Source organism: Eleutherodactylus coqui, chromosome 2 (genome assembly GCF_035609145.1).
Source record: "Eleutherodactylus coqui strain aEleCoq1 chromosome 2, aEleCoq1.hap1, whole genome shotgun sequence".
In the NCBI taxonomy this organism is placed as follows: Eukaryota; Metazoa; Chordata; class Amphibia; order Anura; family Eleutherodactylidae; genus Eleutherodactylus; species Eleutherodactylus coqui.
This window is the reverse complement of record NC_089838.1, coordinates 299,655,149-299,671,958: the sequence shown is the minus strand read 5'-3', so window position 1 is coordinate 299,671,958 and position 16,810 is coordinate 299,655,149. Positions and strand designations below refer to the sequence as shown.

At 45.2% G+C, this 16,810-nt stretch overlaps 1 protein-coding gene across 1 annotated transcript in view; it reads left to right on the top strand.

The window, feature by feature from the left end:
- PIWIL2 (piwi like RNA-mediated gene silencing 2) overlaps window positions 1-11,375 on the top strand; it is a 117,643-nt gene extending 106,268 nt beyond the window's left edge. Inside the window, exons 20-24 of the mRNA XM_066593461.1 lie at window positions 6,213-6,301; window positions 8,589-8,694; window positions 8,895-9,148; window positions 9,232-9,339; window positions 10,942-11,375. Of these exons, the coding sequence (XP_066449558.1) occupies window positions 6,213-6,301; window positions 8,589-8,694; window positions 8,895-9,148; window positions 9,232-9,339; window positions 10,942-11,098 (714 nt within the window). The 3' untranslated portion in view covers window positions 11,099-11,375. The remainder of the gene's footprint in view (window positions 1-6,212; window positions 6,302-8,588; window positions 8,695-8,894; window positions 9,149-9,231; window positions 9,340-10,941) is intronic.
- Window positions 11,376-16,810: the final 5,435 nt, after the last annotated feature.

Sequence of the window (16,810 nt, the reverse complement as noted above, 5' to 3'; positions counted from 1 at the left end):
TCTGCGAACAGCTCCTGGAGGTCCTTTTACATGCAAATAAAAATGATAGTGTTAATGGTCATCAGTGGCCATTAACACTTTATTCAGAAAGATTGCTAAAACTTTCAATCGTTTGAAAGATTATAATCTTTGTGTGTAAATGGGCCTTTAGTGTATGCCTCCTAGTGGCAGTAGCTATACCCATGGTCTTCAGTTGTGTTCCCCAATGGACGAGAGATTTTATGGTAAGTACAAAATCTTTTTTTTTTTTCATTTATTTATACTGTTCATGTCACACACAGATTATTCTGTTAAATTATTCAGGTTATTATGGGGGTGTGGATACCGAATGAGTGTTTATATTTTTGTTTTAATGTATTATACTGCACTGCAGCAAAAAACATTTTGCCTATGTAGTGTAGCATAGGCTGTTGGTAAAGAAAACTGACGTGTGTGTGTGTGTGTGTGTGTGTGTGTGTAATTATATTTGGTGCCATTTGTGGCTTGCCTGCCATCTTGTTTCCACCTTACCCTCTGATATGGTTCAACTAATGCAGCCATCTCTGGCTTTGTAGAGACAGAGAATGGCATCTCATCACCCTGCACTTGCTGTGGTTTGAGTTCTGTCTAAGGGGCAGTAAATAATAGATCAGTGGCCTGGAACTGCTGTTGCTTGACTCCTCTTGCAGAGCCTGGTGTATCCTATGAGATTCTGCTTCCCCCTGCAGAGTCTCGGTGTATCCTATGAGATTCTACTTCACCCTACAGAGTCTCGGTGTATCCTATGAGATTCTGCTTCACCCTACAGAGTCTCGGTGTATCCTATGAGATTCTACTTCACCCTACAGAGTCTCGGTGTATCCTATGAGATTCTGCTTCACCCTACAGAGTCTCTGTGTATCCTATGAGATTCTGCTTCACCCTACAGAGTCTCGGTGTATCCTATGAGATTCTGCTTCACCCTACAGAGTCTCGGTGTATCCTATGAGATTCTGCTTCACCCTGCAGAGTCTCAGTGTATCCTATGAGATTCTGCTTCACCCTGCAGAGTCTCAGTGTATCCTATGAGATTCTGCTTCACCCTGCAGAGTCTCAGTGTATCCTATGAGATTCTGCTTCACCCTGCAGAGTCTCAGTGTATCCTATGAGATTCTGCTTCACCCTGCAGAGTCTCAGTGTATCCTATGAGATTCTGCTTCACCCTGCAGAGTCTCAGTGTATCCTATGACATTCTGCTTCACTCTGCAGAGTCTCAGTGTATCCTATGACATTCTGCTTCACCCTGCAGAGTCTCAGTGTATCTTATGACATTCTGCTTCACCCTGCAGAGTCTCAGTGTATCTTATGACATTCTGCTTCACCCTGCAGAGTCTCAGTGTATCTTATGACATTCTGCTTCCCCCTGCAGAGTCTCAGTGTATCCTATGACATGCTGCTTCCCCCTGCAGAGTCTCAGTGTATCCTATGACATTCTGCTTCACCCTGCAGAGTCTGTGTATCCTATGACATTCTGCTTCACCCTGCAGAGTCTCAGTGTATCCTATGAGATTCTGCTTCACCCTGCAGAGTCTCAGTGTATCTTATGACATTCTGCTTCACCCTGCAGAGTCTCAGTGTATCTTATGACATTCTGCTTCCCCCTGCAGAGTCTCAGTGTATCCTATGACATGCTGCTTCCCCCTGCAGAGTCTCAGTGTATCCTATGACATTCTGCTTCACCCTGCAGAGTCTGTGTATCCTATGACATTCTGCTTCACCCTGCAGAGTCTCAGTGTATCCTATGAGATTCTGCTTCCCCCTGCAGAGTCTCAGTGTATCCTATGAGATTCTGCTTCCCCCTGCAGAGTCTCAGTGTATCCTATGACATTCTGCTTCACCCTGCAGAGTCTGTGTATTCTATGACATTCTGCTTCACCCTACAGAGTCTCGGTGTATCCTATGAGATTCTGCTTCACCCTACAGAGTCTCTGTGTATCCTATGAGATTCTGCTTCACCCTACAGAGTCTCGGTGTATCCTATGAGATTCTGCTTCACCCTACAGAGTCTCGGTGTATCCTATGAGATTCTGCTTCACCCTGCAGAGTCTCAGTGTATCCTATGAGATTCTGCTTCACCCTGCAGAGTCTCAGTGTATCCTATGAGATTCTGCTTCCCCCTGCAGAGTCTGTATCCTATGAGATTCTGCTTCCCCCTGCAGAGTCTCGGTGTATCCTATGAGATTCTGCTTCCCCCTGCAGAGTCTGTGTATCCTATGAGATTCTGCTTCACCCTGCAGAGTCTGTGTATCCTATGAGATTCTGCTTCACCCTGCAGAGTCTCAGTGTATCCTATGAGATTCTGCTTCACCCTGCAGAGTCTCAGTGTATCCTATGAGATTCTGCTTCACCTTGCAGAGTCTCAGTGTATCCTATGAGATTCTGCTTCCCCCTGCAGAGTCTCAGTGTATCCTATGACATTCTGCTTCACCCTGCAGAGTCTCAGTGTATCCTATGAGATTCTGCTTCCCCCTGCAGAGTCTCAGTGTATCCTATGAGATTCTGCTTCCCCCTGCAGAGTCTCAGTGTATCCTATGAGATTCTGCTTCCCCCTACAGAGTCTCAGTGTATCCTATGAGATTCTGCTTCCCCCTGCAGAGTCTCAGTGTATCCTATGAGATTCTGCTTCCCCCTGCAGAGTCTGTATCCTATGAGATTCTGCTTCCCCCTACAGTCTCGGTGTATCCTATGAGATTCTGCTTCCCCCTGCAGAGTCTGTGTATCCTATGAGATTCTGCTTCACCCTGCAGAGTCTCAGTGTATCCTATGAGATTCTGCTTCACCCTGCAGAGTCTCAGTGTATCCTATGAGATTCTGCTTCACCCTGCAGAGTCTCAGTGTATCCTATGAGATTCTGCTTCACCCTGCAGAGTCTCAGTGTATCCTATGAGATTCTGCTTCACCCTGCAGAGTCTCAGTGTATCCTATGAGATTCTGCTTCACCCTGCAGTCTCAGTGTATCCTATGAGATTCTGCTTCACCCTGCAGAGTCTCAGTGTATCCTATGAGATTCTGCTTCCCCCTGCAGAGTCTCAGTGTATCCTATGAGATTCTGCTTCCCCCTGCAGAGTCTCAGTGTATCCTATGAGATTCTGCTTCCCCCTGCAGAGTCTCAATGTATCCTATGAGATTCTGCTTCCCCCTACAGAGTCTCAGTGTATCCTATGAGATTCTGCTTCCCCCTGCAGAGTCTGTATCCTATGAGATTCTGCTTCCCCCTGCAGAGTCTCGGTGTATCCTATGAGATTCTGCTTCCCCCTGCAGAGTCTGTGTATCCTATGAGATTCTGCTTCACCCTGCAGAGTCTGTGTATCCTATGAGATTCTGCTTCACCCTGCAGAGTCTCTGTGTATCCTATGAGATTCTGCTTCACCCTGCAGAGTCTCAGTGTATCCTATGACATTCTGCTTCACCCTGCAGAGTCTCAGTGTATCCTATGACATTCTGCTTCACCCTGCAGAGTCTCAGTGTATCCTATGAGATTCTGCTTCACCCTGCAGAGTCTCAGTGTATCCTATGAGATTCTGCTTCCCCCTGCAGAGTCTCAGTGTATCCTATGAGATTCTGCTTCCCCCTGCAGAGTCTCAGTGTATCCTATGAGATTCTGCTTCCCCCTGCAGAGTCTCAATGTATCCTATGAGATTCTGCTTCCCCCTACAGAGTCTCAGTGTATCCTATGAGATTCTGCTTCCCCCTGCAGAGTCTGTATCCTATGAGATTCTGCTTCCCCCTGCAGAGTCTCGGTGTATCCTATGAGATTCTGCTTCCCCCTGCAGAGTCTGTGTATCCTATGAGATTCTGCTTCACCCTGCAGAGTCTGTGTATCCTATGAGATTCTGCTTCACCTTGCAGAGTCTCAGTGTATCCTATGAGATTCTGCTTCCCCCTGCAGAGTCTCAGTGTATCCTATGACATTCTGCTTCACCCTGCAGAGTCTCAGTGTATCCTATGAGATTCTGCTTCCCCCTGCAGAGTCTCAGTGTATCCTATGAGATTCTGCTTCCCCCTGCAGAGTCTCAGTGTATCCTATGAGATTCTGCTTCCCCCTACAGAGTCTCAGTGTATCCTATGAGATTCTGCTTCCCCCTGCAGAGTCTCAGTGTATCCTATGAGATTCTGCTTCCCCCTGCAGAGTCTGTATCCTATGAGATTCTGCTTCCCCCTACAGAGTCTCGGTGTATCCTATGAGATTCTGCTTCCCCCTGCAGAGTCTGTGTATCCTATGAGATTCTGCTTCACCCTGCAGAGTCTCAGTGTATCCTATGAGATTCTGCTTCACCCTGCAGAGTCTCAGTGTATCCTATGAGATTCTGCTTCACCCTGCAGAGTCTCAGTGTATCCTATGAGATTCTGCTTCACCCTGCAGAGTCTCAGTGTATCCTATGAGATTCTGCTTCACCCTGCAGAGTCTCAGTGTATCCTATGAGATTCTGCTTCACCCTGCAGTCTCAGTGTATCCTATGAGATTCTGCTTCACCCTGCAGAGTCTCAGTGTATCCTATGAGATTCTGCTTCCCCCTGCAGAGTCTCAGTGTATCCTATGAGATTCTGCTTCCCCCTGCAGAGTCTCAGTGTATCCTATGAGATTCTGCTTCCCCCTGCAGAGTCTCAATGTATCCTATGAGATTCTGCTTCCCCCTACAGAGTCTCAGTGTATCCTATGAGATTCTGCTTCCCCCTGCAGAGTCTGTATCCTATGAGATTCTGCTTCCCCCTGCAGAGTCTCGGTGTATCCTATGAGATTCTGCTTCCCCCTGCAGAGTCTGTGTATCCTATGAGATTCTGCTTCACCCTGCAGAGTCTGTGTATCCTATGAGATTCTGCTTCACCCTGCAGAGTCTCTGTGTATCCTATGAGATTCTGCTTCACCCTGCAGAGTCTCAGTGTATCCTATGACATTCTGCTTCACCCTGCAGAGTCTCAGTGTATCCTATGACATTCTGCTTCACCCTGCAGAGTCTCAGTGTATCCTATGAGATTCTGCTTCCCCCTGCAGAGTCTCAGTGTATCCTATGAGATTCTGCTTCCCCCTGCAGAGTCTCAATATATCCTATGAGATTCTGCTTCCCCCTACAGAGTCTCAGTGTATCCTATGAGATTCTGCTTCCCCCTGCAGAGTCTCAGTGTATCCTATGAGATTCTGCTTCCCCCTGCAGAGTCTGTATCCTATGAGATTCTGCTTTCCCCTGCAGAGTCTCGGTGTATCCTATGAGATTCTGCTTCCCCCTGCAGAGTCTGTGTATCCTATGAGATTCTGCTTCACCCTGCAGAGTCTGTGTATCCTATGAGATTCTGCTTCACCCTGCAGAGTCTCTGTGTATCCTATGACATTCTGCTTCACCCTGCAGAGTCTCAGTGTATCCTATGAGATTCTGCTTCCCCCTGCAGAGTCTCAATGTATCCTATGAGATTCTGCTTCCCCCTACAGAGTCTCAGTGTATCCTATGAGATTCTGCTTCCCCCTGCAGAGTCTGTGTATCCTATGAGATTCTGCTTCCCCCTGCAGAGTCTGTATCCTATGAGATTCTGCTTCCCCCTGCAGAGTCTCGGTGTATCCTATGAGATTCTGCTTCCCCCTGCAGAGTCTGTGTATCCTATGAGATTCTGCTTCACCCTGCAGAGTCTGTGTATCCTATGAGATTCTGCTTCACCCTGCAGAGTCTCAGTGTATCCTATGAGATTCTGCTTCACCCTGCAGAGTCTCAGTGTATCCTATGACATTCTGCGTCACCCTGCAGAGTCTCAGTGTATCCTATGAGATTCTGCTTCACCCTGCAGAGTCTCAGTGTATCCTATGAGATTCTGCTACACCCTGCAGAGTCTCAGTGTATCCTATGAGATTCTGCTTCACTCTGCTCACCTTGCCTCGTGCTTGTCCTGGATTTCTCCATGTCAGCCCTTAGAAGCAGGAAGAGAAGTGTGAAGCTGCGCTTATAGTAAAATGAGCATTTTAGAAGTCCAGCTCATTTTCTAATGTGCCTTAAAATATCTCAGTCATACCAAAGTGATCGCTGCAGTTAAAGCCTACAAGGAGTGATCTTGAAGACAATTAGGAAGAATAGATGATTCTTCGATGAAATAAATTACAAGGAGAGATCTGTCTACTGTGACTGATGCGTATTGAGGAATATCTGACACCATATTGCACTGTCCTCAGTTAGATTTTATACTTCTGCTTTGAACTCTTTTCCACCTAGAAATCCATGATGGTCATCGGAATGGATGTTTATCATGACCCCAGTCAAGGCTTACGGTCAGTTACAGGATTTGTGGCCAGCATGAACCAGTAAGTATCTGCTACTACTTTACAGACCCCTGAAGTGTCCAACTTGGGTTCATATACGTTTGCTGCTTATACAATTGTCTTTAGTAAATATGTGTACAGAGAGAAATCTAGATATCTGATTCCTTGTATTTCCATCATGAGTGATGCCTTCATATAAGATACTTATGAAAGTTAAGTTATCATTGTATTTGGTTAAACAAGACCATATTTTGGGTGGTTGTATACTTTACCTGATATCCAACTGAAAAGGTAATTTGGGAGGAAAATTGTGAGGATTGCTGTCATCTACTCAATCGATCAGCAATCCTGGCAGTGTCACTAGGTAGTTTCTGACTCACAAACAGAACTCCAAATCGAGCTGGATGCTAGGCAATGTACATAGTACCCTTCTGCTTCTGTAGTGGAGGTCGATCACTAGTATCTTATAGCTATTGTATACATCTCTTATGTACACTTTTATTCTTGCAACAAAGACGCTTTAACTCCTTGAGTGGCACACCCATAAATTTTCTGGGACGAGCTCCACTGCCCATACTGATATAGTCCAGAAGATTTCCAGGCTATGTCTCACTATGGGACCTGGAGAACACAATGCCATAAGCTGTGGCATTGTGTTCTGCCTGCACAGTTCCATACAGAACAGTGCAGGACTTTAAAAAAAGAAGCAGGAAGATATAACCGATCTGCCAGCAACTTCCCACTTCTTTTTTTTAAACTCCAGCACTTATTTGTTTACAGGTTGCCACGGCGACCCTCAGCTTGTCAGAAGCCAGCCGATGGTCCCCTTGGCAGGGAGAGCTGGTGATCGACTGTCAGAGGATAGCCGGGCACCAGCTCTTATAGCAGAGAACGGAGAAAACCTCTGATCTCTGCTGTGTTAACCCTTTACATGCCGCGGTCTGTGTCACCACAGCATGTAAAGGGCTGTTACCATCGGACCCCCCACAATGTGATCAGGGAATCCTGATGGGTCCCTGTGGCGCCCAGAGGCTTGAATATAGGCTCCGGGTCTGCCAGCTTAGGCTATGACACTCAGACTCTGTCTGAGCATCATAGTCTGTCTAATACCCTGCTATGCTGAGGCATAGCAGAGTATTAGAAGAATAAAAAAAAGTATTATGCAAATCCCCTAAAGGGACAAAAAATTTTAAAAAGTAAAAAAAAAAAAATTGTAAAAAAATTATAAAAAAATAAATAAACCTAAAAACACCAAACCCCGACCTTTCTCCCTTTACTTTGTAAAAAATAAAAAGCTAAAAACAAAATTACACATGTGGTATCCCTGCGTTCGTAATGACCCAGACAAGGAAGTTAGTGCATTATTTAACCCCTTCATGACGCGACCCCCCCCCCCTTTTTTTCCCCTCCCCCTTTTAAATAATCATAACTCCTTTATTTATTCAGCGACGTCGCTGTCTGAGGACTTGTTTTTTGCGGGACGAGTTGTATTTTTCAATGGTGCTATTTAAAGTATCATATAATGTACTGAAAAACTTTTTAAAAATTCTAAGTGGAGTAAAATGAGGGGAAAAAACCGCCATTCCGCCATCTTTCAGTGCGTACACACTGCAACAAAAATGACATGGTAACTTTATTCTATGGGTCAGTACGATTACTACGATACCAAACTTGTATAGGTTTTTTTTTTTTGTTTGAAAAAAAAAAAGTACTTTAGCAAAAAAACAAAGACATTTAATTTTTTAGAATTATCTTCTGCCGCCATCTTCTTCGCGAAATAACTTTTTTATTTTTCCATCAACGTAGTCGTGCGAGGGCTCCGTTTTTGCAGGATGTCCTGTAGTTTATGTTAGTACCAATTCGAATTACATACAACTTTTTGATCGCTATTTATTGCAAAAGTTTTTTTTACAAAAGTTATGCAATACATTATATATACCCAAAAATGATGCCACAAAAAACAAGCCCTCATACGGCCGTGTCAATGGAAAAATGAAAACGTTATGGCTTTTGGAACGTGACTGGAAATTAAATGATTAGCCCATTTAAAAAACCTGCCCTGGTGGGTCTGAAAGCGTGGTAAGAAACCCGCCACTGAAGGGGTTAATTCTATTTGTTCTTTTCTTCTTCCAAGTGGTGAAACATTTGTATTAAGCCAACTCTTGATTACCTCTGTTTCTGGAAAAGATGGGAGACCATCGGTATGGCCATCTTTACCAAATGTCACCACCCAGCTGGGCCAAGTTTCTCAGGAAGAAATAGATAGATCTGAAAAGCGTTTTAACAGCATGAAAGCAATCTAACACAAGTACTTGTGATTTCCTCGTAGTTGCTTGACCCGTTGGTACTCGCGCGTGGTTTTCCAGCTTCCTCATCAGGAAATCATGGACGGTTTAAAGCTGTGTCTAGTGAACGCCTTGCAGAAGTTCCATGAGGTTAGAAATGGATCGACATTCAGCCTCGACGCTCGTTGGTGCCGTTCACATGCGGTAGACGATCGGCAGTATTGGAATGAACGGTCGATCATTACTTAATACATATATTGTAGAACGTTTACCTCGTAGGATATTTTATCTGTTATATTATGATGACGACTGCTGAAAGAGAACGCGTTAATAGTTCGCTCTCCGTGTAGGTGAACCATACACTGCCGGAGAAGATAGTGGTGTACCGAGATGGCGTGTCGGACAGTCAGCTAAACATAGTGCAGAACTATGAGATCCCGCAGCTACAGACCTGCTTCAGTACATTTGAGAACTATTCACCCCGCATGGTGGTGATTGTGGTGCAGAAGAGAGTTTCCACTAATATGTACTGTTCCAGTACCGGGGAGTTTGTGACTCCTGCACCGGGGACAGTCTTGGACCATACTGTCACCTCCCGTGACCGGTGAGTTCATATGCATCACTGTAACCTACTGGCGTACACCTTGCAATGATAAGCCTGCTAACCTATTGTTTCTCATTCTGTAGGGTGGATTTCTTCTTACTCTCTCACCATGTGAGACAGGGCTGTGGCATTCCTACTCACTATGTATGTGTGCTGAACACCCCCAAACTTAGCCCTGATCATCTACAGAGGTAAGACGCAGAGGTGCCCAGAGAGGTCGTCTTAACACAATATCTGAATCTAAAGAGTTCTGTCCAAGCCACAACCCTTCCTGCAGCAAACAAGCCCTCAAATGGCTACTCAAACACAAAAGAATTCTCAGAACTGATGGGGTTAAGCAAACTTAACAAAACAGACGGAAGGGAAATATTGGATAGTGAAATCGGCAGCCCCACTTGTCGCTGTGAGCACTTCCTCTGCTTCTCCTCTACACTAGTTTTGCTGAATCTTCCCCATGAGCCGTTAAAACTCCCTCATTGTAAGCTTCATGATTCCGCATGCGGGAGGCCTGCAGCAGATTCCGTATGTGAGCCTGGCCAGTGACCCTGCGTACGGCACTTACCTGTATTGCGGATGACCGCAGAGGCACGCAGGTGGTCATACATAGTGCAGGTTGTTTATTTGTTTGTATTTCCCACGCCGTCGCTTAGCGATGAAGCAGGTACCCGCAGCCCAGACACAATGATAATTGCATATGACCTGCGGGTCAGAATCCTCTATTGACATCAAAATGGAGCATGCTGCGGTTTTTTTTTCCCTTACGCTTGCAGAATACACAGTTCGTATCTGCAAGTGTGAAAGAAAAATCGAATCCGCAATTCAAATCCGGTCGTGTGAGACCGGCCTAAGGCTCTTATGGTGGCATGGTCGCTCGTGAGAACCAGGCGTTCGCAGGTAACAATGGCGTTACTGTTTACTCCCATTATTACCATCTTGAGTTTTTGGCCAGACTCTTTCCTCCGACACTAACATTGTGCGCGTGTTTTCCTCTGACGTTGAGGTTGCATACAAGCTGCAGTAACCTAATGCAACATGTAGCCCAAACTTTAGTCACTTGTGAGCGGAGATGGAAATCTGTCATTAACAGATGGTGGGGTTTTCCATTAAGCCCCAAAAAGGGAATGTTGTTCTATTGACGGAGCATCGGCGGTGCCCTGTAAACTTTATATAGCCGTTTATCACGTAACGGCTGACCGACTTGAGGCGGATAACTTATAAGGGCCTTTTACAGAGCCTGATCGTCGCCCAACTAACAGGACCAACAGTTGGCCGATGGCCTAGTAAGTGCTTGTTCATTACCTGATCGGCTCTTTTCAGCAAACATATATAAGAATGCTCGCTCATCGGCTGCATATCCTCCTTTATTAACAGGGATGTCTGCAGACAAACTGTATTAGCGATCATTCGTCTTCACAGGGCAAGCCTCTGCATGTGGCGATGGCAGGGAACCAGCAGTGATCAACACATCGATGGGCACGGGGTTCAGGGTGTCCATTCTTGGCCCGTCTAAAAGGACCTTTAATCTTTAGCCTGTTTTCCTCTGGCCTGCTCTAGAAGGGTCTTGCATCCACTCCACCCCAGGCAATGGGAATAGTCGCATGTTGCATATTACTTGGATGATAAGTTATGGCCAGACATCATTCTTCTGGCCGTCATCTTAGGGCTGTGAGCAGCTTTGGTCCTCACATTGCCGTTCTTGTGATATATTATTAACTCTTTTATCTTCTCTGTATTGTTCATTTTTCATCTGAAATTTAATAATTTTCTGTTTCATTTTTTATTTCTATTTCCAGGTTGACTTTCAAGCTGTGCCACATGTACTGGAACTGGCCTGGTACCATCAGAGTGCCAGCCCCCTGCAAGTATGCCCACAAGCTGGCCTTTCTGTCCGGCCAGTTTCTCCACCACGAGCCGTCGATACAGTTGTGCGACAAGCTGTTTTTTCTTTAAATTAGGAAGTCATCGGACCCCTAGCATGTTTCTTGCCTTATTATAACCCCTTTTTAGGTTTTTTATTGCTCTTTCCTTAGGATCATGCTGAGTCTGAATATTTAGCATTTAACCTCTTCTATTTTACGGTCGTTCATTTGATTTTAGTTCTTCTTTGCTGTTAGAGAACAAAAGATGTGTATGACACATTAAAACTTCCAACCGCCTTCAGACTAAAGCCCCGTGATGGTGTGTGTGTGACCGCCTAGTAATGGCTCATAGAAGGAGCACAGTGCCAAAAGGTTACAACAACGAAGCATTATGTAGAGCAGCAGGTCACCGATGTAGATGAAGTAGGAAGTTGTGCCTTAAAGGGGGTTGTGCCCAGGTAGAAAGTTACCCCCTACCCACAGGATAGGGGACAACGTTTTGATTGTGGGCTCTGACTGCTGGGACTCCCACTGATCCATTCATACAGGGACCTATGGGATCCCCGTTGTCAGAAACGGAGGACACATGTTTTGCCACTCTTATCAATTTCAATAGGAGCGCTAGAGTTTGTTGAGCCCTTGAATTTGGTTGTCTGCAGCGCTCCCGTTGAAATGCACGGAGCAACAACGCACATGCGCAACTGCCACTCCATTCATGCATGGAGCTCTGGTGTTTGGTGTCCCAGTGACTGGACCCCCACCAATCAGAATGTGATGGCATCCCAACCCAATGTTATCATCACCTAATAAGATGGAATAACCCTTCTATTTTGTAGCCATTACCTGAAAAGCCCAGTGACCACTAATTCCACCAGTGACACTAGTACAGTTTTTTACAGGGATTGTCACCCAACCGTCATTGATAAATCTTCCATATGGCCTTGATGGGGACACACAGATTAGCTATTCTGAAGTCTGAGAAAGTTTGGTGACAATGGGGCACACAGCGGCCACCATATTGGTTGTCCCTTAGTTGGTAACTCTGCGGGTTCTAAGAACAGGACACCAGCACGTTGTGAAGTGAGGGCAGCATCAGTGGCAAAGGCTCTCTCTTGCGGTGCAATTTGAAATAAATGGAGCAGCGTGGCACATGTGCGAGCACCGCTGCCCTCACTTCAGGGTGTGCCAGAGCTCCGTTCCATTTTTCAATTCTTGTTTCACTTTTATTGGTATGAGCCTTAATATTTGCATTAAGTTTTCAAGGTATTTCCAACGACCAGATTTGACCCAAACAAATCTGGCCTTGTTCATGACAGCAGAACGTTGCTCATGAGCCTTTGATTACGCAGGATCACCCAGGTTTTGTGCTTGACTTGTCATGTGTTAACACCCAGCTGTGACCATCCCAAAGAGAAGCTCTCTTCTGTATCCCAAACGTCTTTTAGTCAGCAAGAAAACAAGACTATAATTTAGTGATGCGTTCCGTCTGAATGCACCTTCTGACCTGTCGTATAGGCAGATCTAATGAGAAGATCATCATCATCAAAGGAGATTTTTTTTAGCGTGGTTAAAGGGGATGTCTACCTAGGTGTGAATATGGGAGGGTAATGTGTAGAGGACCGCAGTCTTGTATATGCCATGCAATGCTCCCTGGGAGAAGGTAAAGCAAATCGGTGATGGAATAATCCTTTCTGGTTGTCACCCTTCAGTTAGGAAGATAAGTCCGTTAAATAAACGGCTAACGATATAGCAAGTCTTTAACAAATTCATTTACAGATGCAATAAAAGGAGAGCCCTTTGGGATTACCTAGATTTTTGCATTGACCACTAAAAAAGTATGGTCTGATTGTGTTACGGCCAATGCCCACGGACGGAAATTCAGCGGCGAGATTCTGCTCGGAATTTCCGCCGTTGCACGCTTGCATTAGTTTATGCAATCCTATGTTGACAGCCGCGTGTCCTATTCCTGTGCGGACCTCGCAGAGGCTCGCACAGAAACGTCACCGGTGACGCGCCGGCACATAGCAGAGCAGAGAGAGAAGACACCGGACAGGTAAGCGGGAGGTCGATGCCGGAGCACGGGTCGCATCCCGCTGCGTGAATCTCACAGTCGGAATCCGACCCGGCCATGGGCATAAGGCCTTAGCCTATGGTTGTGATGTAGATAATCTAAGTAATGACACACAAACCGTTGTACCATTCATGTGTTTTATTCAGCACATTTAGTAATTCACAGTGCAGGGAGAAAAAGTAAGTGAACCCCAAGATCATTTTTCGTAGCAATCCCTGTTATCAAACGTTTCCTGCAGCTGCAAATACTAAACACCTTTATTTAATAATTACCTTTATATAGCGCATGCATATTACACAGCACTTTACATCACATGATATATTGGGTTCGGTCCCTATTGGGGCTCACAATCTATAGTCACATGCCTGTATGTTTTTTTCAGTGTGGGAGGAAACCGGAGTACCCGGAGGAAACTCATGCAAACACAGGGAGAACATACAAACTCCATGCAGATGATGTTCTTGTAAGGCAACATTGCAAACTACTGAGCCACAGTGCTGCCCATAAGAAAACTTGCACAAAATTGAGGCGGAATCTTGGACTATTCCTACTGGGAGGATAGTTTAATTACAATTATCTTCTATGGGCTTCTAAATGAGCTACAGGCCTTAGGTATACAGTCAGGAGGATGATCTGTGATCTCCTCTATTATACCTGTGTGACAGGAGCTGTGTGATCATCATCAATAACTGTGACAGGAGGGTCTGAGTCCCCCTGTAGGTAATTTCTGTGGTAGCGGCCACCACACAGACGTTTTGCTGACTGAGAAACTGGCTCGTTTGACAATACATAAACCTAAGTAGATCTGAGCTGATCAGAATGGAGGTTACATGATCATCTGAGGAGGGTGTCGTCTGGAGTTACAGATAGAAAGGAATAACCAAGCAAGGTAACACTAGCTCACTTATATATAGTGGGGGATAGCTATATAATGAATGTGGGGGGAAAAACTCACCAGACTGGCCCTTTAAGACAATGACAGCTGATCTAGAGACGCTGCAGCGTCTCTTGTCAATTTTGCAAAAATGGCCTCCATAACAGAAAATAAATCAAACGCACAGTTATCGCGCTTCTGCTCTGACTTCTAGTTGTAAATTTTTGAAATGTTATTGCTCTCAGTAAGAGGAATATGATGTTACAGTAAGCTTTCCAGCCAAACCAGCCTGATACAGTGGCCTAAGCAACATGGAAAGCTCGCTGAGACATTTCTTTTTTTTTTTGGGCCATTAATCTACAAGATTATGTCATTTCTCTTACTGACATTTTGTTCTCCCCGCTAACACTGTCAAATTTTTTCTTTCTTTTTACCAAATTTTCATTAGAAATCTTAGAAAAAATGTTGATTTAGCTTATTATCCAGGTTACTGCTTATAATGGTCTGATAGCAGATGAATCTCGGGGTCCGTTTAGACGAGCAGATTTATGGTTTTGAACAAGAGAAAGATGTCCGAGTTCATCCGTGCAGCCTGTTTACACGGACAGATACATCGTTGGCTCGTACAAGCGAGAATCGTTCAGGCTTTCGCCATATAAGTGACTGAGAGACTGAACGAGCGCTGGGTAAGCCGGATGATGAGTGAGCGAGCCAACAATGATTTGTATGCCTGCGTAAAAGTGAATAATGTATCGTTTGGTTGTTGGGCCTTTAGACTGAATGATTATCGCTCACTTTCACTTGTTTGAACAATAATCATTCCGTCTAAAAGCACTTTTGTTCGACCTTTTTTTATCTTGCTCAAAGCTTTTCTTTGCCAAAACTCCGGCTTTCTGCACTTCCCATGCAGTTTGCAAATCATCATTGAACCATCAAATAGACTTTTCCGCTACCTAGCTCGTCCGTCCGAGCTCTCACCCGCCATATACTCGCCCATGCCCTCCATGCTCTGCATTGACCTGTCCAGCGCCTGAGCTTCAGCACTGCACAGTGACATATGTCTCTATAGAAATGATGTCATGTGCCGCCAGTCATTGCATATGGCATCTCTAGCTCCACAGAGCCAGGAGTGGCATCAGAAAGAATGAGACGTATAAAGGATGGACTAGTACTTCCTGCCGGATCCACTTGGCTTTGACTCCTAAACCTGTATGTGTGATTTCAGCTTTGGGGACTAACCAAAGGGCTGCTTTACCATCCGTTTCACGTTCAGACTTCAGAAGTGTGTTCCGGCCTGACGGCTGGTATCCAGACCCTCTGAGCATGATAGGGCCTCATGATGCTCCGAGTTAGGTCAGGACAGTTCATACGTCTAAAGTCCATATGGTGGTCCAAAGTGGTGTCCGTTTGACTAATGACAGTGAATGGTTCTGTTCCGGGGTTCTCTCTCAATGCCATTTACAGCAGCGGTGATGGAACTCCCAGACTGAATCCACACGGTGTGCATAAACACTGTAAAAGCTCCCTTAGTGGAAAGTCATGCAGTCTTCTGATAATGTACTATATATATATATATACTAGTGACAAGCTGCAATCTTCAAGGGGTTGTCCGAGTTGTAGAATGTGTGTACAGCCGGCTCCCCGCGCTCTAAGGCTGCTTTTAGGCAAGCCAATTTATTGTTTGAACGCATGAATGATGTCAGCGTTAGCTCATTGGCTAGACAGGCAGACACATCATTGGCTCTTTCAAACCAGAATTGTTTAGTCGTTCCCATTCGCTGTATAAGTGCATGAGGGAATGATAAGTGAATGAGTTAACAATGCCTGCATAAAATTAACGATGAGCGAAAAGTGAACCATTATCATTCAACGTTGTGGCACGTTTAGACTAAACGATTATCGTTCCATCTAAAAGCATCTTAGCATAACAAGTAAGCATATACTCCCCGCTGAGTCCCACGCCAGAGTCTGGTCCTCCGTGCCTGTTTGTTTACAGCGCCACCTGGTTTACGGGACGTCACTGGGGCTGCAGCCAATAACAGAGCTCAGCAATCCATTGCGTAATTCCATTTTCCCCTTGCAGAGACTGCGGATTAGCTGGCTGTAGAAACTGGAATTTCTTCGATCAATCACATTTTGAAGAACCCACTGCTACAGGATGTTTTACTGTTAAAAACCTTATAGAAAAAGACCAAAGTACTATGGAGGAGATACATGAGGTGAGAGAGCCGGATGAAGGAGCCTCAGAGTTCTGAAGGCTTGCGGTTGGCCAGAATCACCTGAGATGTCACCTCTGTAATACTTTTGTCTTTTTGTTATGAGTAACATGATATAAATGTTTACGCCTTAACACTATACAGTGCGGTTTTACTGTGGGGAGAGTAAAACGTTTAATACATTTTATTGCCCGCAATAAGAGGAGGTAAAGTCCGCTGGTGCTAGCTCCGAGTCATGGCCGACTCTTTGGGTGACGTCATTTCTCGGCAGACTGTTTTTGCCAGGTGGTTTGCCATTGCATTGCCAGCCATCGTAGTTTGTCATTGTCCTCTTTTAGCCGGTTACTCATTTTACCAACCTCGGAAGGTCGGTAAACCTTGCAACAACCTTGAACCGGCTACCCGAAGCACGTGGGGATTGAACACGCAACCCTCAGGTCATGAGTGAGAGCTTAGGACTGCATTACTGCTGCCTTAACACCCTGTGCCACCTCTAATCAGTAGTGCCGTATCTTTGTGGAATGCACTCCTGCTCTGTAAGGAGAAACTAATGCTGCGTTTAGACGCAACGGACATCGTTCAAAAAAGATTGTCAAAATGAGAAAAAGTGAGCGTTTAAACAACCGCCAACGGCGAATGAGA